Genomic DNA, 26481 nt, shown 5'->3' with positions numbered 1-26481 from the left:
TTTTACATTTGTTTCTGTAAAATGTGTAGTTTTTAAGTCATTTTAATACACCTACAATAATCATTTTAGTTCAATTACATTATACAAAAGAAATATAACTAAATACGAATTAAAATTGCGAAGTTTTACTTCACGATATAAGCTTGATATGATAATAGTTAAATAAAATAAACAAAGCAGAAAGACAAAAGTATATAAAATTCATCCTACTCTTGATGACGTCACAGACGTATTTTTTAATGAAACTATGATTCAGTAATCATTCTATCCCTCTAAGAAAATATGGTATAAAAATCGTATTTATTATATATTATATATTTTGAAAAAAAGTATATATCTAATTCGCTTAAAAATAAAAAGAAATGCTACGTGTTTCCCCATAGCTAGAGCGTTTAACTACGAGTTTATGGAAATTCGGGTAGGTTTCTCGAACAGCAACACATAAGCCCCACTCACTCTCTCTAGGCGGGATATTCTAGTCCTCTGATTGGCTATATCTTCCTCAGCTGTGATTGGTGGTTGCCTTGCTTACTACAGCTTAACATACAAACACGCACATCTAATATCGTAGCCAGAACACAGTCAAGTAATCCTTCGAATATGACATATTTATTTACCTTATACAATTCTACAAGATTCATGGATTATTTATTACTAAATTAATAATTATTCTAAGTTTGAACACATAAATTTTGTTATTTCTAAGTCATAATTAATTCGCAATGAGTATATGTACTTTACCACTACCCAGTTAAATTCATTCATAAAATTCGAGGTTGTATGACGTCACATACATCCACCAATCACAGCAGAGGATGAATCAGCCAATGAGAGGCCAGATATTTCCCGCTAAAACTGCGATAGGTGAGAGGGTTCCGCTAATTTATGGGCTGCTTGCTGTTGACGAATTAAGCAGCCTGAGATTACTTTTTTATTTCTTATATATTTTACATATTGAAATGTTCCAGCAATCAATAACAGACATTTTTCTTTAAGTGATCACACTCGATTAGTAAAGATTATAAAAACATCTTGTAAAGAATCCGATGTAGGAGTGAATGGAATTCAGCTTTATTTGCTATATTGAATTAAATAGATTAAAAGCTTAAATGCAATTAATTGCAACATGAGTAAAAAAATTAGAGAAATAGCGTAATATTTGGACGGGATTTCGAACAGCAACTCATAAGTCCCCGGAGCTCTCCCTCTAGGCGGGATATTCCAGCCCTCTGATTGGCTATAACTTCCTCAACTGTGATTGGTAGTTGCCTTTTCACTTACTACAGTTTGACAGACGCACACACGCACATCTAACATCGTAGCCAAAACTCAGTTAAGTATTTCTTTAAATATTACGTATTTAACTATCTTATACCCATTAATAAGATTCCTTATTTATTTTTTTAATGAATTAATAATTATTTTTAATTATTTCTATGAATATTGTAATTATTCAGCTAAAATTTATTTGCATTAAGTATAGATTTTTTACCCTTGTTAAAACTACGATTGCATGACGTCACATACACCCACCAATCACAGCAGAGGACGAATCAGCCAATGAGACGCCAGATATTTCCCGCTAAAACTGCTATAGGTGAGAGGGTTCCTCTGGCTTATGGGCTGCTGTTGACCAAGAGTCAAATTCAAGCAACTTTTCGTTCAATAATTTTATCTATCATTTTCTTATATATGGGATTGATTCAAATGTTCTAGTACACGCACATCTATCATCATAGCAAGAACTTATTCAATCTATTTATTATTAAACAATTATCATTTTAAGTTTATTTCCATGGAATTTCTAATTTTCAGTCATAATTCATTAGCAATAAGTCTAGATTTAGATAGTCTACGAAATGAATACTTCACTGTAGGTCTATCGGTTTTCCAATATAGAACACAAGGTCAATTTTGGAGAGTAGCTTTAGGTGTACGTTTAGTCTAGAAAATTAGATCTGTATAGAATACAATTTTGTGACAGCATAGGCCTAATTGTAATGATCTAACACCATAGATGAATTCATTTGAATTTTTTTTAGGCCAGAAATGATTTCAAGATATACCTTGTATCTATTACAGTGAAGTTTTCTTGTGTATGTGTGTGTGTGTGTGTGTGAGACTACACTGCAGGTATGAGACTGCAGATCGTATATTCTATTGGGTATTTGGTGATTTTCCATTACGCCACAGCTTGGGACATTTCATGAAATAAAATCTCAATTGATTATGGGAAGAAGTGTGAACACAGTTGTCATTCTGCACTGAAATGTAAAATAGTTATGAAAATGAAATCGCTTTTTTTTCGAATGAGGTTTCATTAAAATAACTCTATTGACATTTTCATGCCTTAACATAGAAAAATACCACTGACATAGCCTTAAAAAATGCGTCTAAGATGAATTTCAAATTCGAAGGATCAAGGTTATGGCGGGACAAACCACTATGGCTTAGGTTAGGATGTTTATTAGAAGTCACCTACGGTAGGAATGTCTATCCTACTCAAAACCTCCAGCGAGGATGGGAACCTAGACCTAAGGTAAAGGTTAGGCAGTTAGCGTGGTCTAGGCAAGACCCTCTAGGGGAAGACTAGAGTAGACCAAGGGGAAATTTCAGGTCTTAATAGGGTGGTGGGAATGGGTTTACAGATTAGCGAACTAACAACTGTTAATGTTGATTTCATTTTTGCTTCCAAGTGCCCCAGAGCCGAGTCCTAGAGACCTAGACCTGACCTCCTGTGACGAGCACCCTCTCCTCCTACGTTCCCTTACCATTCAGTGAAGCAAAGCAATTTTTTTTTTATGAATTAAATCGTATATTAAAGGTAAAACTGCATTGTGCCCAAGACCTACTTAAACAGGCTATTATTATTATTATTATTATTATTATTATTATTATTATTATTATTATTGATTGCTAAGCTACAACCATAGTTGGAAAAGCAGGATGCTATAAGCCCAGGGGCTCCAACAGAGAAAATAGCCCAACGAGGAAAGGAAACAAGAAATAAAATATTTACAGAACAGTAACATTTAAATAAATATCTCCCATATAACCTATAAAAACTTTTGTTTATTGCATAAAAAACTATTTTATTTCTATTGCGTGGGCGACTGATTATTGAATCTTAGGCCAAGTTGCAATTTAAGCATCCAAGCTAAGGCAAATATATTTGGGGAAGCTAGGCCATGGTATTGATGATAGCTACCTTTTCATACATTATTATTGATAAGCGGGGTTTACACGGCCGAGCAGCTCGACGAGCCCGGTTGTCGAACCTACTTGTAGAACGGCTCGAAGAGCTTTCAGACAGTACATCGAGCCTCAGTGTGCCTCGTGATAAAACAACGTCAACATGTCTCTCGACCAGGACGATTTGATAGCCATTGCTTTAGCAGTGGCACTAAGAAGGAAAAAAAAAAAGATCAAAAGAGAGAAATTTTCATATACCAACTTGCTTGTTGCTTTAAAATTAGAGCCTGATGACTGGCGCAATTATTTACGTATGGATGAAGACACGTACATTGATCTACCGAATCGTGTCAGCCCTTTCATTACTATGAGGAAGGCCATAACTCCACATGAAAGACTGAGTGTCCGCTATTCCTTTGTTTCTGGCTACTTTATTGGAATAGTCTTTTGATTCAACTTTCCATAAAGCTGGATGAGCTCGATATGCATGTATGAAATCAAGTACGACTTCCTTCTCATTCTTACTTTCATTAATGGCAGCAATTATGCATTTCTTTGATGATGTTTCCTCTAGCAGGTTTGAATAACAACTGAGGTTCGATGCTCGACACCCGTTCACACCGCTCGTCAAACAATGTAGCTCCGCCCACAAAAGTCAAGATGAGCCTGACTTTCATCGAGCCGCTCGACGAGCGCGCTCGACAACCAAATAGCCCGTTTACACGCTCGAACATCAATTCAAACACAGGGTTGTCGAGCCAGGCTCGACGAGCTGCTCGCCCGTGTAAACCCCGCTTTAGACATTGCTCAAATATGTGCGTGTTCCTATCCTAACAAAAGTATCCTTTTCACAGTAGAATTCATTCTATTATTCTACTTCGATCTGTAGGACACTGTTAGGCTAGAAGGCATTTTTTTGTAGGGAGTATCACTGCCATCTATCTTTTATTCAGCAAAGTAATTTAAAGCGGGGTTTACACGAGCGAGCAGCTCGTCGAGCCTGGCTCGACAACCCTGTGTTTGAATTGATGTTCGAGCGTGTAAACGGGCTATTTGGTTGTCGAGCGCGCTCGTCGAGCGGCTCGATGAAAGTCAGGCTCATCTTGACTTTTGTGGGCGGAGCTACATTGTTTGACGAGCGGTGTGAACGTGTGAACGGGTGTCGAGCATCGAACCTCAGTTGTTATTCAAACCTGCTAGAGGAAACATCATCAAAGAAATGCATAATTGCTGCCATTAATGAAAGTAAGAATGAGAAGGAAGTCGTACTTGATTTCATACATGCATATCGAGCTCATCCAGCTTTATGGAAAGTTAAATCAAAAGACTATTCCAATAAAGTAGCCAGAAGCAAAGGAATAGCGGACACTCAAGTCTTTCATGTGGAGTTATGGCCTTCCTCATAGTAATGAAAGAGCTGACACGATTCGGTATATCAATGTACGTGTCTTCATCCATACGCAAATAATTGCGCCAGTCATCAGGCTCTAATTTTAAAGCAACAAGCAAGTTGGTATATGAAAATTTCTCTCTTTTGATCTTTTTCTTTTTTCCTTCTTAGTGCCACTGCTAAAGCAATGGCTATCAAATGGTCCTGGTCGAGAGACATGTTGACCTTGTTTTAGCACGAGGCACACTGAGGCTCGATGTACTGTCTGAAAGCTCTTCGAGCCGTTCTACAAGTAGGTTCGACAACCGGGCTCGACGAGCTGCTCGGCCGTGTAAACCCCGCTTAAGGGTACTTGGATGAATAACAAAGTTCATCCTCTGTTATCCTTGGCTTAGGAACGTTCATCCTATGCTAAAATAACAATAGCTCTCCTGCGTATTCTTAAATCGTGAAATAAGTAGTGTTTTAAATCGTGCCGTTAGTGTTACGGTTCCTGTAGCTGCTAAATAATTCCGACCGAGAAACTTCAACCAAAAAAAGGCGTTCGATCTGCAAGTGTGGTGAGTAGCTACAGCTTTTCTCATTAAATTTACTTTGTCAGAAGTTGGTTCGTGTAGAATTAACTTGTTTATTTGATGGACTATATTTCGTTGTATAGATGGCACATTGTTTCTCTTTGGTTGCTTTATCATAACTATTATTTACAGTATCATATTATTTATCAATAATATAATACTTTTTAACTTTCTAGCGTTCTGGACCAAGACGGGAATGTTACTTCATTTCAGTCGTTTAAGAAACTACTTGGACCTGCTGCTCTCTGAAGACAAACTTGGTAACTATTTTTCATCCTAAAACCAAAGGTAATTAAATTTCCACTATTAGTACAATCCAACTAAATACTTTGCAAGCTGATCCTTCCCCTTCAGGGGCCGGGGCCCCTGCAGGGGAAGGATCCTCTCTTATGGGCGGTAGACCTATGGGTCTACCGTTCATTGGAGAGAGGCTTGCAAAGTATTGAAAAGGGGACTGGGTTAAATTTCTGTTAACGTATCTTTATAGATATGTTATATTAAAGCTTTAATATCTAGGTTGAGATCTAGAGCAATCAGGTTTACTGTATCTACTGAAGTTTTTAAAAGCCCGGTGACTGTATGTTAGTCATGGGACATTATCCAAATGTACAACAGGTTAAGCTTTGGTAGTTAGGCGTAATCCTTAGTTGTAAGGGATATGAGCTATTTGTATTAAATAACTAATGGTTATATTTTTTTACAGATTCAGAACAGAGAGCGCTCCACTTTGTATATTATCGACGTGGAAGGATATTCTTAGCACACTTATTCGTATGATGCAAAAAGCTTAAGGTTAGTATACTCTCGAGCAATTAGTGATTGCCTGAAATAATGTTGTACAGCTGGTGTGGCAATGTCTTGCTATTATGTAATTGAGGTAAGTCCTCATTTCCCGATAAAAAAAGAGAAAAACCTTAGAGCAGATTTTTTTAGAGCAGATTTTAAGGGAAGTCTCTTTAGCATATACATTGAACTAAAATTAATGCTAATCTAAAATCTTTTCGAACTGCCCCCGTGTCTGCCCAAAGTTAGGCGTTTTATGTAATTATAAAAATTATCTACGGGAAATCATTGGTGTTAAGTTTATTTTTTTCTGTAGAAGTTGTAAAATTATTTTTGAAAGTTACAAAATTTTACTTTCTGAATAATTTCTTCAATTTTAATATGAAATTTAGTATTAGTCTAGTTACATAATACTAAAGTTAACTATTGGATATTTTAATCAATTTAGATATTGACATTTAAGATTGAAAATAAGATGTAACTAAGAACCTTTAACTTTTTAACTATTCACCTATTCAAATTAAGATTGAAAATTCTACATGCTATAAGACTGAAGCTTGATAGTTTGAAGTAACTTCTAAATTAAAAAAGTGTCCAGTAATATATTTTTAATTTCTATATTCTTTTGTAACATATTCATATTAAATCTTTTTCAGATTTGGATGGACTGAGAATAAGCACTACACTTGGCTTGTTCTCCATGGAAGGGAATACTTAGTCTACGGATAACCTTGCCTTTGGAACAACTTTTAACTAGCCAACTATTCTGATAATGGCTGGATTAATAAGTTTCATTAACTGCTATAGTTGGGAGTTGTAATGTTTTAACAATTTTTCTGATATATAATAAAGCTTAACCTGATTGTACATAAACTTTACACGATTGTATTTCATAACCAAATTAATCTAGTCCAAATTGGATTATAGATCTAAATTTATAATAAACTAAGGGCAGTTTCCGTATATTTAATTTATTGGACATGGATGGTCTTAAGAGAATTTCCAAAGGATGGTTGCATAAGTGTATAAAAAGGACCCTAGAGATTAAACAGTTATTTGTTTGGGAGAAGGGGTGTGTGTATTAGCAGTCACTTTAGAAGTGACTGTAAATTCAATAAGTTATAACAAGGCAACTAAGCTCTAGAGAGGCATATTTTTTTTTTTTATTTAAGAATGGCAGTCAACCATAGTAATTTCTTTCGATGGGCAGACTGGCAGTCTACCAAAGTGTATCTTATCTTGGGGGTATGGCAGACCAGTTTGTTCCTCAAAATTATTTATTATTCACTATTATTAGTATTACTGGTATTATTAATTGCTAAGCTACAACCCTAGAGGCAGGATTCTATAAGCCCAGGAGCACCTACAGGGAAAATAGCCCAGTGAAGACAGGATACTAGGAAATTAGAAGTTACTTTAAAATGGAATATTTAAGAAACGGTAGCAACAATTATTTCGTAAATAAACTGTAACAATATATGAAAAAAAAAATAGATGAAATACGATAGAACAGTGTGCTCGAGTGTATCCGCAAGCAAGAGATGAAGTTGATTTTAAGAGTACAGTTTTGAAATTTTTAGGTATAATTTTATAAATCTAAAGTTCCGTACTGCTAACAAATGTATTTAAGAATCATATGCAGTATAAAGTCTAATTTGGGATAGTTATGTTGTTGGATTTAAACTAGCAACTATTTGGTTTCGATCTGTTGCGCCAATGGCCTGAGTTGGTTCCTTACAGACCTGAGACCAGATTTGGGCCTCATGGCATAAATTCTGAAGTCCTATAACTTTACTTTTTAAGTTATTGTTGATTCTACTGTAAAATAGTTATTGGAAGTTTTGATCTTGGTCTTATAAATAAGTCCTAGATAAGTTTTACTGATTTTTTTTTTCATGTTTGATAGAATTTTTTCTTTTGAAAAAAAAAAAAATAAGTCTGCCTTGATTGTATTATGATGAAATATCAATAATGAAGTTTGAGAAGTAAACCTGATCTTAATTTTTCCCCCTTGCATCGGTGATGGACAATAAATTTATAGTAAAACGAAGATGTAGTATTTAAAGATGAGAAATTGGCATTGAAGTTTCATTTACGTGAAAGTCTTACGATAGAAATAAAGTCTAACTGGATACTTAATTTTACGAATCTTGAGAGCCTGGCTTTGAGATTCTATGGTACTTATATGGATTTAATGGTTGCCAGTGAAGCTATGTACGTCAGTCTCTGAAATATATAAAACTAAACTCGTTACCTAACGTATTCAAGAGTTGTCTAAGCCCTGTCCACACAATCGAGCATGCCCGACGGGCAAACGGTGATACCAGACCACAATAGTTAGTAAGAATGAGGGTTAATGACGTCAGAAGCGGGAAAACCACAGACAGAGATTTGGCATCATAGTGTTACCATATCCCTGCCTTTAGTTTTCCCGCTTCTGACGTCGTCAACCCTCATTTTCAATAACTCGTGGCGTGGTATCACAGTTTTCCCGTCGGGCATGCTCGATCGTGTGGACAGGGCTTCAAGCATTCAACGCTCTAAGTAGTCATTGACATTTATTACGAAAGCTATAACTGCCGATCGATTATAAAGTTCATAGATTGATATTTCCAAGGCCAAGAGAAAGATCCTTTGATATTTAATGAGTTTCGGGTGAAGTTCAAACTTGCTGCAAATGTTGCTTGCTTGCTTGCTGTAGATTGCTCGGAATTTTATCCGGACGGGGGCTCTATGGACAAGATGCCCTAGCCCCAAACCTGCAAATGTGTGTATGTTGAACAGGCTGACGTAAGCCCCCCTTTTTTTTAGTTTATATATGAAAGATCTGTTTAAATGCTTTTTTCTTTAGATGATTTATTTCAATTGTTCATTAATTTTCATATAGGTTATTTCCATATTCCTTTTCCCCACTGGGCTACTTTTCCCTGTTGGAGCCCTTGGGGTTATATCATCCTGCTTTTCCAAATAGGGTGGTTGTTTAGCTAATAATAAAAATAATAATAATAATAATAATAATAGTAATAATAATAATAATAATGGGAATAGTAATATGAAGGTCTATTCGGCTCATGAGTGAAAAGTTTGAAATTAGACAACATTCAAACCAAAATCATAACACTTCCTATTATGTATGTGGCTTGGCCAAGATAACAAGCTTTTCAAACTCAAACAGTTGATAGTGGGTGGGTCGTTTCTTGGCATCATGGTTTAATTTTTAAGTAATAGATCTCAAAGAGTTGTTGTTGATGGCCACCATAGCGAGTATAGGAATGCGATATCTGGTGTTCCTCAGGGTAGTGTTCTTGGCCCATTACTTTTCCTATTTCATACAATGACATCTGGTTTGGCCTTGAAAACATTTCTTTGCCTCACTGGGCTATTTTTTCCTGCACCCTTGCTTTTTCAGTTAGAGTTGTAGTTTAGCAATTAATGCTGATAATAATGTTTTTAAATCTAATCATATTTTCAATGTTTTCAGCATAGCTAATATTTTTCATAACTTCTCTTGTATCTATTTATTTCCTTATTTCCTTTTCTCACTGGGCTATTTTTCCCTGCACCCTTGCTTTTCAAGTTAGGGTTGTAGCTTAGCAATTATTAATAATGTATTTTTAATCTAAGCAAAATTTCTGTTTTCAGCATAGCTACAAAAGTTTTCTTATGCAATAAATTAGTTAGTATTTCTACTAGTCTTGTATTCTACAAAATAAACTCGAACAGACTGGAGTTTCAAAATTAAGGTACAAATTCTTATACTGTATATATAAATTCCATTGATATAATTTTTTTTTGAGTAATTGATATTGCAAATATTCTTCACTGAATTATTACGAAAAAAAAATTATATTCATCTTTTCAAACATGCCGATTAGTTTATTCGTAAACCTAATATACAGTAAGTTATCTTGCTTGAGGGTACACTCGGGCACACTATTCTATCTCATTTCTCTTCCTCTTGTTTTGTTAAAGTTTTCATAGTTTATAAAGGAAATATTTATTCAAATGTTGCAATTCTTAAAATATTTTATTTTTCCTTATTTCCTTTCCTCACTGGGCTATTTTCCCTGTTGAGGCCCCTGGGCTTACAGCATCTTGCTTTTCCAACTAGGGTTGTAGCTTAGCAGGTAATAATAATAATAATAATAATAATAATAATAATAATAATATCTGCATTGTACACTTCGAGACTTATTCATCACTTTAATTATTAAACAAATTGTATATATTATAGACATTCTTCATATATATGAGTCCTTAATCCTCATTGGATAATTCAATTTAATATTTGCAGGTTTCATTTTTTTTCTGCCAAAGTTTAAGGTACTGAAAAATAATGCGTTTGCTTAACTATAGAATGCTTTTAGACTTAGCCAGTCAAAAGAGAGAGAGAGAGAGAGAGAGAGAGAGAGAGAGAGAGAGAGAGAGAGAGAGAGAGAGAGAGAGAGAGAGAGAGAGATATTTTATAACTGCAGTTTTTTCTTCTATTGGCTTTACAGAATTACATACGAAAAGTAAATTTTCTTCTTGACATCATTTTCTCTACCATTAAGCTCGTCTTCTAAGTTTAGCTCATCTTCAAAGTTAAGCTCGTCTTTAAATCTAAGTTCATCTTCATAGTTGGTTAAGCTAGTCTTTAAACTTAAACTCATCTTCAAAGTTATACTTTTCTTCAAAAGTAAGCTCATCTTTAAAGTTAAGATTGTCTTCAAAACTAAGCTCGTCTTCAAAGTTAAGCTCGTCTTTAAATCTAGGTTCGTCTTCAAAGTAATGCATATCTTCAAAGTTAAGCTCGTCTTTAAATTTATGTTCGTCTTCAAAGTTAAGCTCATCTTCAAAGTTAATCTTGTCTTCAAAGTTAAGCTCATCTTCCGAGTTAGTCTTGTTTTTAAATCTAAGCTCGTCTTTAAATAGAAGCTCGTCTATTAATCTAAGCTCATCTTTTAAGTTAAGCTCGACTTTAAATCTAAGCTCATGTTCAAAGCATACATCAAGGTACATAAGGAGGCGGACTTTGACAAAATGTTCGAGATGGTGAGACACTGTTTAAGGGAATGAAAGCAAACGACAGAAATTCCTTTTCGTTGTTTATTGAGATAAATGGACTACAAACGTGATATGATAGGCTGAACCTAACCAACAGAGTAAGGATGTGAACCAAGCCTTGGGAACCAGAACAATAACAGCAACTGCGGGTGTGTATGGGCGTGTGGATGGGGGGTGGGGGGTAGGGGGTGGGGGGGTCGCAGCCCGACCCAGCCAGGGGCCAGATAAGATGCCACCTGCTACACCACGCTGGCACTTCAGTGAGATTCCCTGCCGCTAAGTAGTTGCTGCAGCCGCAGGGGTCTAAGTAAGCGAGCCCTGCGGGTGGTGCCCTCTCCAAGTGGCAGCAGGTCATGGATAAGAGATGCTCACTGCCAAGGTCAGCAGCGGGTGGGGCAGGGGGTTACACGTCGGGTCACCCAGCTACTGTACTGTGGAAGTCAACGGAAGCAGGTAGTACTGAACTGTATGGCCTGGGGGCCTGGAGAGTGGATGCACTGAGCTCTGTACAAGAAATGTGCTGCCTAGCGGGTACACTACAAATATAAAAGTGAAATAAAACAAATACAGTACTGTATGGGGTAAACTGTTGCAAGCAGAGGCCTATAACATGTAACTGGTTACATCCACTCCAGGCCCGGTATTTGATGGATACAGTAAATAAAATAAAAAACTGTAGTCTAGTCGTAATTATTGCACTGATCTCGTACTAAAAATTGAGACTTACAAAGAGGAAATGTTGAGTGACAGTGGTCTCGCCTGGGCCTGGCCCTGCGGGCGCTTCACCTCCTCCAGCGACCAAGTGAGGGGTTTACAGGAGCACAAAGAGTTGCTGGACATTTGAACATGAGCAATACGTGTATGCAAGTGATGCATTTGACAAGGATCTTACATCTTAATAACATTTTGAGAGATACATTGAAATTCACCTTGTAAGTTAATATTCGCTGGAAAAAAAAAACAAAGGCCCAGAAACTAGTGTGTTTTCTGTCACTACAAAGGGGGTAAAGCCAAAATCCCCCCTCACTCTGGTTGAGGGCATCACCACACCCCTCCATCCTCCTCCTCTTCCCCTGCCCGGCTAGCCACCTTGGGAGCACATCCTTCAGTGGGGTAGTAGTTATTGCCAAAAGGACGGTTCTATTCTCCATAGTTAAGTATACTTTGGGAGTGAGGGTAAAGAGGTGCCCTCCGGCCAAGTGCATCAATGACAGCTAATGGCAGCTGCTGCTGAGCCCTAGGCCCCAGGTCTCTTTGGCACAAGATACAGTTTTAGGGCACGAGCGAGACCTCGTCAGGACGCGCTAGGTTCTCCTTGAGCGGGACCGTAAGATTAGAACTTCCGTAGACATGACCCTCGGCTCTGATGATGGGACTTAATTTAATGAATGACGAGACTTATTTCACATCTAATTGTATAATTTAGATATCACAAGTTTTCCTTCGTAACAGATTATCACAATTGGAGCTAATCAAACCCTAATCATATAGAATCACATGTGTTTTAATATCATACAATTAAAAGTACTAATTAAATAGTAATATATATGTATAAATAGATTATATATCTGAAGGCACCACTCAGATGAGGGTGGCATGTCTACAAAAGTTGTCAGTATAACCTCACACAGACATACAGTGGGTTGGGTCCAGTCACCTGATATTACCAACTAGATCCTCACCACTTATTAGGGTCCCAGTAATGAAAGGCTATGATTAATAATTTGAGAAGATCTACTGTATACATTATGATATGTGCCTATTATTTCTGTATCGTGGTCACCATCATTGCCTGTCACAATGCAGCTTCAACGGAGAATGTTTGACAATCTATCGTGAAGGGCACATCCACCCCAACACTCGTTTTTTTTTTTTTTTTTTAAATCATGCAGGTACCAAAGCCAGTCTCACTGGCCTGCAAACAGGTAACAAAAAGGAACACACACGCACAATACTTGATACTTTCCAGGTACAAACACTGCAGGAATAATGAAGGGCCTTTGGTGAGAAAGGGACATTCAAAAGGTCCATACTTTTTAATCACTCAACTAACTAAAAACTAGATCTTCATAAAAACACATCACAAGTTAATAAAATTAATTCTCCATATGCCTCAGGCTGTATGATATCAGCCTTCCATGAACACACTCTGGGAACATCCCTGTAAACTTATAAGTTTTGATTTCGTCTGCAGGCGGGGCGTCAGTGATGGGCCGTGCGTTTTAGAGACCGCCGTCTTCGTGCCCACCACTGAGTCCCACTTCTACAGAAGAGATGCCCTTCACCTTTTACATCCTATCACAGGCAGTTCAAGCACTTTTGGGGTCCCCTGCGTTCTGCCCTGTATGCTAACACCTTATACATTATTCTTTATTTTTGTTTTCAGCCACAACAGCAGTTCATCCCCTCTACTAAAGATACAATTGAAGAAATTCGACATAACCTTTTTTTTCCCCTTCATTTCAAGGGTTCCTTTACTATCCAAGTCAAAGAATATTTGTTTATTCAGGCAATCCTGATTCAGTTTTCAACTGAGCTGTAAATCTCTAATATAAATATATATATAATTAAAATAATTAATGCTGCTAATCAGTATATTGTATTCATACTGTATCATGTGGAACATTTGGTTCATACAATTATTCTGGTCATTTAGAATGCAAAATACAACGTAGACAACATCTGTTTCACATAAAATCACCCAACATAATCAATATAATCTTCCTTCGAGAAGCCAGCCAGATAAAAAGCACGTAAGCTTTCAAAAGGCCCTATGCTGACATATGTACACCATTTAAAACAGAAAGGAAAGAAAACCTGTCTATCTACAAATAACATATACAGTTTTTTGCTTATATCTTACTTCAGGTTTGGGTTTACTCCTTTTGTATAGATTTGTACAAATCAGGATTATGTGTACTTGGATAACTTCTTCGCTTTTGTACCCGCGTCCCTGAATCTGGTGACCATGGCGAGGAGGTATGCCATGTTACCTGGTGGTACAAGCAGAGGCCTCCTTAGTTCTTCCACAGGACACAGTTCTCTTAAGTTCTCCTCGAGTCTTTCTCAAAAACGAAATTCCCTGCATACTCTTCATTGGTCGTCCGAATCGGATTCGTGATCAAATACTACACATCAAGTCAGGGAAGAAACTAAGTTGAGTTTAATCGGACCTTTGATAATAACACGTAAAGTCATCATTCAGCTATGGTATTTAGCAACTATGAATACAGTCTATTTATTTTTTTCAGCATAACTAAAGCCTTTTTTTATCTTGTAAGGTTGTTTCTTTGAGAAAATTACTCATGTTGAGCTTGAAATTTATATGTTATGAAAACATCAACGGAAAAGTCTAAAGAGCTTTCCACTCTTTATTACAAATATATATATTTGTCTTCAATTGCTGGGTTTAAATCTTAACAAAATAAAAAGAAAAACAAAAATACTGATTTATAAACAATATCAACAATTTCTTTAAACTTATGTACACATTTTGACTATAAAATACTAGATGCTATCAATATGTCCTTGGTCCTAGCCAAACTAGGCAGAAAATTATTTGTAAACTAGTTTGTAATGATTCTAATCACAGCAATTGATGAATATAGTCCATCTACCATCAAATATCACATGACCACACATATCATTGCAAGACAGCAACGCTGGGCAACACGAGACCATCCTAGTAGGCTGGTGTCATTTGCAGCAGTACTCCTTATAATCTTACGGTGCTAATTTCTCCACCACATGTCAACGACGTTAACAGGGGACCCCTTACCACAAATCCAAAGGAAGTTTTGTTAAAATACATGGATACACCACATATACATAATACAAAATATCTCCAATTACAAAATTTTTGGAATGATATCCATATATAGTACTCCAATTTGACAATGACTAGAACAAATACTAACAAGTGAAACTGTTCAGAAATAAACACAGGCCTAATCCACGCCACCAGTTAATCCCAGTGTCAAAAATGATGCTCCAATACAGACACAATTGTCGTTTTGGGAGTTGAAATGAAAAACCAGGTTTACTAAAGATCATACAAAAGAAGGTCTTCAGTGAGACTGATATATTATATATATATATATAAAATTCAAAACTAACTACTGTACGTCATAAAAAAGGATACAAGACAACAGTCTGGAGCCACACCAAAAGTCTTTTTTTTTCCCATTATTCTAGATAACAACTACAAAGACATGTATAAGACATGTATACTGATTCATTGTGGTGTACCATCATTATGCCACTAGGTGTAACGCACTTCACCGATGCTTTCAGACGCCTTGGTCGAATTGAATTTAGAACATATTTAAGTGTTTTAAAGACTGACAGTTATTCATAAGTACAAAATTTTAAGATCACATCCCCTATTTACGTTTTCCTCTGATTCCTTACGTTAAAGCGACTTTTTGGACGACCCATAGCATCCTAGTTTAGATGAGAATTTAGTCATTTGCTGTAAAGTATTTTGAATAAAATATTGGAGTGGAATTTTTTTTTTTTTGCAAGACTCGATAACTATACTGAATGTGTGAATATATCCATCTTGTGATCTATTCCTGAAACGATTTTCTTCCTGGGATGTGGATCTTTGAGCGGAATGCCGTCCCAACCCATCGCAATTCTCCGTGCACCTGGCAACGTGGTGACAGCGGAGTCGCCCGTGTCCTCCTGCTTTTTTTCTATCATCTATAAAGAAAAGGATCATAGAGTAACAACTACAAATGATGGCAGTTTAAAAGGAGGGATATCTGATATGTTGCGGAAACACTATGAAAATGAGCCCTAACTGCCCACGCAGGACTGCCCTGGAAGGAAGAAGACGACGCGTCAGGCTTCGAAGCTGTTTTAAAAATGACATGCGTAAATGTAGACTACAGTAAGGTATATGTTCCCATAGTATATTCTAAATAATAAGCACTTCCATTAATTTAATTATTTCTGAGAATCAATAGGTACTATGATAAATTCCCTAGTTGTAACAACTAACCTGGAAAAAATAAAGCCCCTCCAGTGAATTAATGTATTTAAATACCTTAAAACCTAACGGGAAGCTCAATGGTGTAGAGAGAGAATGTGTTCGTGCAATGGTATCTATATCTGCAATTAATTTGATTTTGGAAAAATCTGTTCTATGCCATTTAAAATATATCAATAAAGAGACAACAGTAACGTGACGAAGTATTGTAACAGTCCACAATTCAAACCGATAAGCCGCTACCTCTACTTTAAGTTAACTTTAAGTTAGACCTCAGCTTTGAGAGAGAACTGACTTGCGCGAGAAGTTGGCTCATCGTTGAGGAGTGAGTTTACTGGTATTCAGGTTATACGATAGTGAGTGAGCACGAGATATAATAGGGAGAGTGAGCACTGCATTAGCCAGGGCGATGTCATATGTGGGCAGTCGTGAAAGTAACCGGCAGTGCTGCCTGGTTAGGATACCAACTCGTTGAAAGCAGAACTGAACACATTGTAGCTGTCTCAGCGCCACAGCTAAGAGCACAGCTGCCAGCTACACGATAAGCTCATTCTTCGTTGTTCAATTCCAATACAAAATCGCATTCTGGTCAGGAACCATGAGACATCAATACAGAATAATTCATAATTGTGAGCAAAGTTGTATTAATAAAATTCGACACTGGAAAAGCAGTGTCCAAATGTAATGACAACACATCTACCACAACATTGAAGTGTGAAAGTTGTATGATATGAACAGGGTGAGCACCCAGAGATAATTTATATCAAAAGTCTCATTTTATCTTTACTAACTTTGATGATGAAAAGCTTGTAACAAAGAGTTTAAAGCTTGCTTAAATATAGGCATGCACGCCTAACCTTTGGCTAAGAAATTTCAGTCTTAACACTGATTTGTGCAATATCTAATCTTGCAATCTAAGTCATACTTATTGTGCAGCTGGAAGCTACAGTTGTGAGCAAAGTAGCCCTTATGCCAATGGCATATCACATCTTAGTACAGCCACCTACTTGTCATAACAATCATTTACACAGATAATAATGGTACAAATAACATAAGTCTTACACCAAGGTCAACATTAACAGCATATAAGCTAACAATGTCTTGATATTTTATACAGGTAAATCTACCCCTGACCCTGTAGCCAGAAGGCGGGTATTGAAATCCCCAGGGCAGAGCCTGATCAGCCTTTGCACCCACACCACAGGCAGGTGGCCCTCTCGAGCATTGGACCTGCGTAAGGGTGGCATTTCAACACAAACATGTGCTCCACACTTTAAGCAATGCAAATATTAACATTATGTAAAATCACATATGTTAGATGGGTGAAACCTTGTAATGCTTGTGCTGTCGGCTTCTGTTTTGCGCAGGACTTCCACCTGACTTTAGTAGTAAAGGGGTAAAGTTGAAAGGAAACCTGTGTATGATTCCAAAAGTAAATCTATAAAAATACAATTAAGAAATTCCATGATGCACTGACAAAGGTGGATGAGCTGTTAAAACAATACTCCCATTAGTACTAAACTTCAGATTGAAGGAAGCCTTGCGAGCACTGTCAGGGGGATATCAATCGTATACATGGTGAGTGAAGCAGTTCTGTCTCCTCCGAGCGCTCTGCCCACCAGACAAACTTTGTCGCGTCGTTTCTACCTAACTAACCATATCCTGCGCTTGCGTACACTAAATCACAGCCCGGACCAATATCAACATTAACAAGAGTTTGCCTGCCAACCATTTTTCACTTACTGGACATCTTATAATAGAACAATCTTCAGATTTTTTCAGTGACATGAAAGATATACATAAGTACCACAACAATATTACATTTTTCCACAGCCTAAGGCAGGAATGCGACCGATTGACAAATGACCATTGTCCAGTGCATTGTAATGGCTGGCAGCCACATCTCAAGGGGTGAGGCTCAATACATTCTGAATCCAAGCATCGTATCCTCCATTTCCAGTGTATCACGGAACGTTTTGTATACAAGTACTGACTGGGGCTCCTGACATAAATTCTCCAGATGTGGAAAAGGAACAATGAATGCCAAGGAGCTTCAATCAAGCACTTATCTACAAGGAAATGGTCATCACTTTGTGAAGAACAAAACAAAATTGGAAATCTATTACCAGAGATAACACAGCACAATTTAAGGTACTTTTATGGAACATTGTCAGGTTTCATTGGTGATAAAAACATCCTCCTTCATAAGTACTTTTAAATCTACAGTTAGAGGCACTCAAGAATTATGACATAAATTACAGTTATCAACAGTAGTGCCCAACAATGACCTACATTTCAGTTTTTTGAAGATACAAAACATTATCCTTCCTTATCTATAAGAATCATTGACACGGAAACTTAGAAGTGAATCTATGTGGACTACTTTACCTCTGTTTCTGTGATAAAGGCTACAAAATTATTTCCCTGTTTACAAGAGACAGTGAAATTTGGAAAAGAAAATGGAATCTAAACAGGACATATTATACTGTACCTCACTGTTATTTGTATCAAAAGTCTCAGGTGGCTTACCTGTAGATTTTCTACAACACCAAAAGTACTACAATTCACTGATGACATTATTTTCAAAGTTTCTCTCGTATAAAATGATATCCGCCAAACAACACAGCATAACTTACAGTTCTCATCTACAGACTTCTAAAGAGTATTTAATTTACAAAATCTGTACGGAAACTACGGCATCTGATAGTAAAAAATGATATTTTTTTCCATGATATGTTTAACGTCAATTTTGATATGGTGATGATATGTAAATTGACTTTACAACAGTGATATGTGTCAACATCTCACATGCTTTTTTTTTGTTTTCACTACACACTTTTCAAGGTTTAGGTACAGCATTTTGAAACATGAATTCCCATATACATACACAGTATAGAAAAAAAAAAAAAACTACATATGTATTATCTAAGGACCCAGATGTAAAAAATCAAGCAACAAGCCCCTTCCTTCAAGCGTCACGCACGTAGAGAGATAGAAAAAAATCAACAAGCCTCACCCCTCACTTATTTTGTAGCAGATAAGGGAATGAAGAAACTGATGAGCCTACCTTACCTTAAAAAGTCCAAACATTAAAATACAACTTCTTTGGTGAAGTTTTTATCCTCCTAACTTGGCAAATAAATGGATTAAATGTTTCTTTCTACATCATCACGTAAGAGAACCATCAGAAGGTGGCACTGGGTTCAGAGTCTGGTCTACTCCCTACAGTATGAGATCTCACTGATAAGCCAAATTCCTTTCATCAGATAACAAGTTGCAAATGGAACAGTTGAGAATAAACAGAAGACTCGGCAGAATATAAAGTGCAAAATCTGTTATTGACGCAGACTCGTAGGTCTGAAGAATGATTTTTTTTCTCGTACTCACGAATTGCTTGCAATTCTTGAGCGTTGTTGCGCTGTTGTTTCTCTTGTCAGAGTGGAATACAACGCAAGTATTCAAAACATTCTATGTATCTTGATTTTATCTAACAGAACTGGCTGCAGCAATGCAGCAAAGGATCTGGAATTCCTGAAGGGGGGATTGTTATCTGAATTCGGAGTTTGGTCTTCTCGATATCGGATAATGTGAGAAGCACTCGCAAGTCTATGAGCATGTCCAACATATATAAGTTATGACTTATTAGAGATGGGAGTAGTACATCTGCCAAAAATAAGGAAACGAGGACAGTAAATATATTTATAAGAAAATAAAACAAATTGGAGTAACTGAATGCAGTGGGCTGAGTTGGCCCACTGCTGTCTCCATAGTTCCCACTTTTTCCAGTATATATTGCACGCACAAGTCCAGGTTTGAGTTACCTAGTTTAAGTAGAAAAAAGGATCCTACAAACATCACAGACCATGGTGCGTGACGTATCACACACTGGTTCTTTTCACTTGATCATCAACGTAACAATGGCTAGGGATGTATGAAGTCTGTTAGGCGAACACTCCAACTATGATATTATTGCAGTTATTGGTATTAAACATGGGATTGTAATGGAAAGCTGTCTCTCCAATTGAGCCACTTCTATTTATATCACTCCTGCCATCGAAAGTTTTTTTTTTAAAAAGAAATCATGAATCAAGCCAGAAATTTTCTGATGGTTTGGCAACAAAACAATCACTATAACCAACAGTTACTTAATTAAAGCCTCTATCATCACAGCACATTAGCCATCATTTCTTTATATTGCTACCTATATGATATGATTCCTTTAAAGACATGGCACCACAGCTCTGGTCATCCGGAGGAGTGGGATGGCCCCTCGACAGTGATCCTGGAGGGGACTGTGGGGACGGGGTCTTGTGCTCACGCATTCCTCCAGACGACGGATTAGACGCTGGTGGGGTTCGCCCCGAGCCTCCATTGCCACTCTCTCTCTCTTGTTGCTGCAGTCGTAACTCAAAATCCGTATCTGCAATTTCTGAGCTGCACTCATTGTCTGAGTCTGGATCAGGGGGATTGTTGTCTGTAGACTGGTCTAAATCTGTATGGGGGTCATTGTGGGGGGCACCAGACCCCTGTTGGTCACTGAAGTGCCCCCCAAGATCCGGGTACAGAGTAGGAAGACCGCTACCTGCGCCAACGCCCAGTGCAGATGACCCACCAACACCTGTTGCATCTTCCCGTACATGTACCTTCATGTGAATTTTCACCTGGAGTAAGGACACCAAACAATTAGCTATATGCCATGCAGTGATTAGCCTCATACAAAATATCATGGAATTGCCTTTAGTCAATAAACTTTTTCAAGATAGTTTTCCAGTTAATTCTAGCAACTTAGCACTGATTATTTGCAAATGCTTACCTGCTGACTTTGGATGAAGCCTCTTCCGCAAATCTTACATTTATAGGGTCTTTCGCCTGTATGAATCCTGATATGCGTCTTCAGGTGGTCCTTCCTCTTGAATTTCCGAGAACAATACTGACACTTGTGGATCCGCGTCTCGCTACCAGGGTTACTCAGCCGGTCCAGCCGACGTAAGGGATCACTGATTGGAAACATTCTCTGAAATTTCGGAAACTACATCACATGTTGTACAGAGATGAAGGCGTATAGATTAGATTTTTGGATTTAACAAAACTTTCCAAAGTCTCTCTTGTGAGCTAAAAATGCCTCTGAAGATCAAGAATGTTTATTCCAATTGGATGCGGTTGAGATTCTTGATGTATTTACTATTTCTACAATTTTGCTTATGAATGAAGTGTAAGTTGAAATCCCTTATAGGAATTTTTGTTGATCAAATACTATATAATCAATTGTCTAATGAACAAAATTGATGGGATATGTAAGTATTTCTAATATAGAGCACCTACAAGAGCTACCATTCAACTGTAATGAAATTCAGAGGTTTAATTCTTCCAACTGAAAATTACTACCTGAAAAATCTTTAGCAACTTACCCCATATTGAGAAGTGGTGGCAGGGTGCTGGTCATGCAAAAAACTGCTAAAGATGCTTGGATTGAGGTAAGGGTGTCGGGGCGGGTCACCAAGGGACAGAGGAGACACACCACCAACTTCAACAGGTCCATCCCAACTGTTTCCTCCTAGGTCTTGCTTGACACGCTGAAAGTTTAGGAACATCTAAGCAACTTACAGTCATGATACATAAATATGATTCATGTGTGCTCATCTTGTTGCAGTGAAGCTGCTATCCTGCTTTTATGGAATGCTAGGTTAAAGTACTTTTGAGAAAGACTCACTAGCTGTGGCGGGTAGGATCTCGAGAGCGCACCAGGCGGATGTTTTGCTGGGTCGTCTGATCTGTTCACGTCCGCTTCACTGACAGACAGGAGAGATGGTGCAGTTGAAGAAAGATCATACGGGCGATGGGGCAGCATTGGATAAGGATGGTACTCATGAGGCATGTGAGGATGCTGAGGGCCTGGTGGTCTTACAGCTACTGCTGCTGCGGCTGCTGCTGCGGCAGCAGCTGCCGCAACTGACGGATGTCTAGGCGGTGGGTGGTCGGCTCCAAGAGAGTGGGGAGGGAGTACGGGGTGGTTGGCATTTCCCAATTGGGCTAGGGATGGATTGACCAAAGGAGGAGGATTTGGAGAGTGGGGTTCACTGATTGGAGTGGGACATTTGGTGGGAGGGCCGGTACTTGGCGACGGGGAGGAGGAAGGGCACTGGCCTCCACGTTCCCCTGAGGGAGATGAGGGTCGAGAGGATGAGGAAGGATCCATGTCTGCCAAACCTCGTACCTGGAAATGTAGATAAGAAAAATTTGAAAAATTCTATTTCCTAAATCATTGGCAAGGGGAAATGAAAATCAAATAATTGTTTGAATTAATGTTTGATTGACAATGCATAACTACATATTTAGTGGGATGACAATGGAACTACAAAGAAAAATGGTGACTTCTTAGTAGATAATGGTTGGTGAAATGCTGAATGGACGTTATACGTATTCATAAATGACATACGAATACCAACTTGGGGGAGTTAGATATATAAACTGTTGGGTTCTTGTTGTGAAAATTTCAAATAAATACATTATAATGGACACAAGCTCCTACGACCATTACTGATACTTGCAACAGACCTCATGGGACTGGGTAGAGCGGTAACAGTCCCAAATGAGGAATACCCAAACTTGTTCTACTTTAATCAACGTTTCATGAGACGTCGCTTATGAATCTCACGGGACTGGGTAGAGCGGTAACAGTCCCAAATGAGGAATACCCAAACTTATTCTACCTTAATCAACGTTTCATGAGACGTCGCTCATGAATCTCATGGGACTGGGTAGAGCGGTAACAGTCCCAAATGAGGATTTCCCCAACTTATTCTACCTTAATCAACGTTTCATGAGACATCGCTTATGAATCTTACCTGGAGCGAGTTGGCCACCCTGAGGATGCGGTGAATTTGGTCATGGTTGACAGAGACCTCGCCGCGGTACATGTAGGTCAGCAGTGCCTCGCATTCATCTCCACTGACGTCCTTCAGGAAGATGATTGGGTGTTGATGCGCCGCATGCCGCGCGAAAAGACCCTGTGTTGGAAGAGAGGAGAGGAGGCGGGAGGCCGTCAATAATAATAATAGTAATAATAATAATAATAATAATAATAATAATAATAATAATAATAGTGATGATGGATATCTCTGGGCATATTTGTTTTTTTTTCCTCTTAGGAAATTGCTAATGTTGTTATTGACATTTGTTGCCTTAATATTTGGGATGACATTTATGGATAACTACAAAAACAATAATGATAATGGTAATACAGTAATATGATCAATGCCAATTACTGAGTAATTTAGAAAAAAAATAGATACAATACTGAAAGTAATAAAATTTTTGCAACTATTGAATATGTATGGGTCCAACTGATGGACCAAATGAGGACCAATATGTGGGCCCATAAAACTGAAATACAATTAGATGTATGGGTCCTTCTTCTGGACCAAATGAGGACCAATATTTGGGCCCATAAAACTGAAATATAATTAGATGTATGGGTTCTTCTGCTGGACCAAATAAGGACAAATCTGTGGGCCCATAAAAATGAAATATAATTAGATGTATGGGTCCTTCTGCTGGACCACATGAGGAGCAATATGTGGGCCCATGAAAATGAAATATAACTAAGTGTATGGGTCCTTCTGCTGGACCACACGAAGAGCAATATGTGGGCCCATAAAACTGAAATATAACTAGATGTGTGGGTCCTTCTGCTGGACCACACGAAGAGCAATATGTGGGCCCATAAAACTGAAATATAACTAAGTGTATGGGTCCTTCTGCTGGACCAAATGAGGACCAATAGCTGGGCCCATGAAAATGAAATATAACTAAATGTATGGGTCCTTCTGCTGGACCACACGAAGAGCAATATGTGGGCCCATAAAACTGAAATATAACTAAATGTATGGGTCCTTCTGCTGGACCACACGAAGAGCAATATGTGGGCCCATAAAACTGAAATATAACTAAGTGTATGGGTCCTTCTGCTGGACCAAATGAGGACCAATAGCTGGGCCCATGAAAATGAAATATAACTAAATGTATGGGTCCTTCTGCTGGAACACACAAAGAGCAATATGTGGGCCCATAAAACTGAAATATAACTAAATGTATGGGTCCTTCTGCTGGACCACACGAAGAGCAATATGTGGGCCCATAAAACTGAAATATAACTAAATATATGGGTCCTTCTGCTGGACCACACGAAGAGCAATATGTGGGCCCATAAAACTGAAATATAACTAAGTGTATGGGTCCTTCTGCTGGACCAAATGAGGACCAATAGCTGGGCCCATGAAAATGAAATATAACTAAATGTATGGGTCCTTCTGCTGGACCACACGAAGAGCAATATGTGGGCCCATAAAACTGAAATATAACTAAATATATGGGTCCTTCTGCTGGACCACACGAAGAGCAATATGTGGGCCCATAAAACTGAAATATAACTAAGTGTATGGGTCCTTCTGCTGGACCAAATGAGGACCAATAGCTGGGCCCATGAAAATGAAATATAACTAAATGTATGGGTCCTTCTGCTGGAACACACAAAGAGCAATATGTGGGCCCATAAAACTGAAATATAACTAAATGTATGGGTCCTTCTGCTGGACCACACGAAGAGCAATATGTGGGCCCATAAAACTGAAATATAACTAAGTGTATGGGTCCTTCTGCTGGACCAAATGAGGACCAATAGCTGGGCCCATGAAAATGAAATATAACTAAATGTATGGGTCCTTCTGCTGGAACACACAAAGAGCAATATGTGGGCCCATAAAACTGAAATATAACTAAGTGTATGGGTCCTTCTGCTGGACCAAATGAGGACAAATATGTAGGCCCATAAAACTGAAATATAATTAGATGTATGGGACCTTCTGCTGGACCAAATAAGGACAAATATGTGGGCCCATAAAACTGAAATATAATTAGATGTATGGGTCCTTCTGCTGGACCAAATGAGGACAACTATGTGGGCCCATAAAACTGAAATATAACTAAATGTATGGGACCTTCTGCTGGACCAAATGAGGACAAATATGTAGGCCCATAAAACTGAAATATAATTAGATGTATGGGACCTTCTGCTGGACCAAATAAGGACAAATATGTGGGCCCATAAAACTGAAATATAATTAGATGTATGGGTCCTTCTGCTGGACCAAATGAGGACAACTATGTGGGCCCATAAAACTGAAATATAACTAAGTGTATGGGTCCTTCTGCTGGACCACACGAAGAGCAATATGTGGGCCCATAAAACTGAAACATAACTAAATATGGAAGACAATAAAAGACCAAAAAAAGTGAATTACCAAGTCATGCAAGAATTCAAACAAAGGAAAACAAATAAACAATCTGTAATTGGAGGCTGAAAAGCATTTGAAGTAAAAACTTCGTAATTATAAAATCGATACCAGTTAGGCTTCTGGTGACATTCCATCAAATAAAGGACCGATGACTCGTAGTATTTTAACTTTTTTTACACGGTGGAATTTGCGGCCATATTCGAAATACGTCATTAAAACAAATGACGGGGGTCTTTTGAGAGATTAATGTCTAATCGACGGGTTCATGTTGGCATAATGCGATACAATGATCATCAATTGACGACTTTCCGTGTGGCAAGATAAAAAACAAAATGCGTTAGAAGCTGCGTGTAATTGTTATGTTAGATTGAAATAACCTTAATTATTATTATTATTAATAGCCAAGCTACAACCCTAGATGGTAAAGCAAGATGCTGTAAGCCCAAGGGCTCCAACAGGGAAAAATAGCCCAGCGAGGAAAGGAAATAAGGAAATAAATAAATGATGAGAATAAATTAACAATATATCATTCTAAAAACAGTAACAGCGTCAAAACAGATATGTCCTATATACACTGTCAACAACGTCAACAACAGATATGTCATATATAAACAATAAAAAGACTCATGTCAGCCTGGGCAACATAAAAACATTTGCTCCAACTTTGAAAAGGTAAGGTTATGGGCAAGTCATCTGTTGGACTTTTTAGGCAAGGAGTTGATCCGGAAAAGGTCAGGTCCCTCCGTAACACAGTTGAAAAGAACAAGGGCAAAGGTCAGGTCCCTTCACGAGCCAGTTGAAATGAACGAGGGTAAAGGTTAAAACTGTCCCGAGAAAGGTCAGGCCCCTCCACAAGCCAGTTGAAACGAATGAGGGCAAAGGTTATAACCGACCCAGGAAAGGTCAGGTCATCAACAAGCCAGTTGAAACGAACGAGGGCAAAGGTAATAATTGACCAGAGAAAGGTCAGGTCCCTCAATAAGCCAGTTGAAACGAACGAGGGCAAAGGTAATAATTGACCCAAGTAAGGTCAGGCCCCTCCACAAGCCAGTTGAAACGAACGAGGGCAAAGGTTATAACTGACCCCCAAAAAAGGCCAGGTCCCCCCCAAAAAAGGTTATTAGGAAACAATGACATTCAATAGGGATATGATGGCGGTATATAACCGGCCAATGGCAGAAATTGACCGTAACACCGAGCACATATTCT

The 26481-nt window shown here is 38.0% G+C and overlaps 2 protein-coding genes and 1 long non-coding RNA gene across 5 annotated transcripts in view; 1 reads left to right on the top strand and 2 right to left on the bottom strand.

The window, feature by feature from the left end:
• Positions 1-4992: 4992 nt before the first annotated feature.
• On the top strand, positions 4993-7930 carry LOC137648556 (uncharacterized). Its single transcript, XR_011045657.1, has 4 exons — positions 4993-5142; positions 5334-5445; positions 5861-5949; positions 6597-7930. It is a non-coding gene; the product is annotated as an uncharacterized lncRNA (long non-coding RNA).
• A 2639-nt stretch (positions 7931-10569) lies between these two features.
• Positions 10570-10941, bottom strand: LOC137648336 (uncharacterized). Its single transcript, XM_068381261.1, has one exon. The coding sequence runs from the start codon at positions 10939-10941 to the stop codon at positions 10570-10572; it is 372 nt and encodes a 123-aa protein (XP_068237362.1).
• A 73-nt stretch (positions 10942-11014) lies between these two features.
• Positions 11015-26481, bottom strand: part of LOC137648901 (E3 SUMO-protein ligase EGR2-like) — an 87321-nt gene continuing 71854 nt past the window's right edge. For 2 of the 3 annotated variants that reach the window (XM_068382075.1, XM_068382073.1), the window contains 5 exons: positions 22825-22986; positions 21690-22193; positions 21388-21552; positions 20793-21008; positions 11015-20640 (listed from right to left, as the gene is read on the bottom strand). In XM_068382075.1, the coding sequence (XP_068238176.1) occupies positions 20161-20640; positions 20793-21008; positions 21388-21552; positions 21690-22193; positions 22825-22986 (1527 nt within the window). In that variant the 3' untranslated portion in view covers positions 11015-20160. The remainder of the gene's footprint in view (positions 20641-20792; positions 21009-21387; positions 21553-21689; positions 22194-22824; positions 22987-26481) is intronic. The other variant, XM_068382074.1, reaches the window with a different exon arrangement.

The sequence above is a fragment of the Palaemon carinicauda genome, chromosome 10, assembly GCF_036898095.1.
Source record: "Palaemon carinicauda isolate YSFRI2023 chromosome 10, ASM3689809v2, whole genome shotgun sequence".
In the NCBI taxonomy this organism is placed as follows: domain Eukaryota; kingdom Metazoa; phylum Arthropoda; class Malacostraca; order Decapoda; family Palaemonidae; genus Palaemon; species Palaemon carinicauda.
Note: the sequence above shows the minus strand (reverse complement) of the source record. Positions and strands in the feature narration are given on the sequence as shown.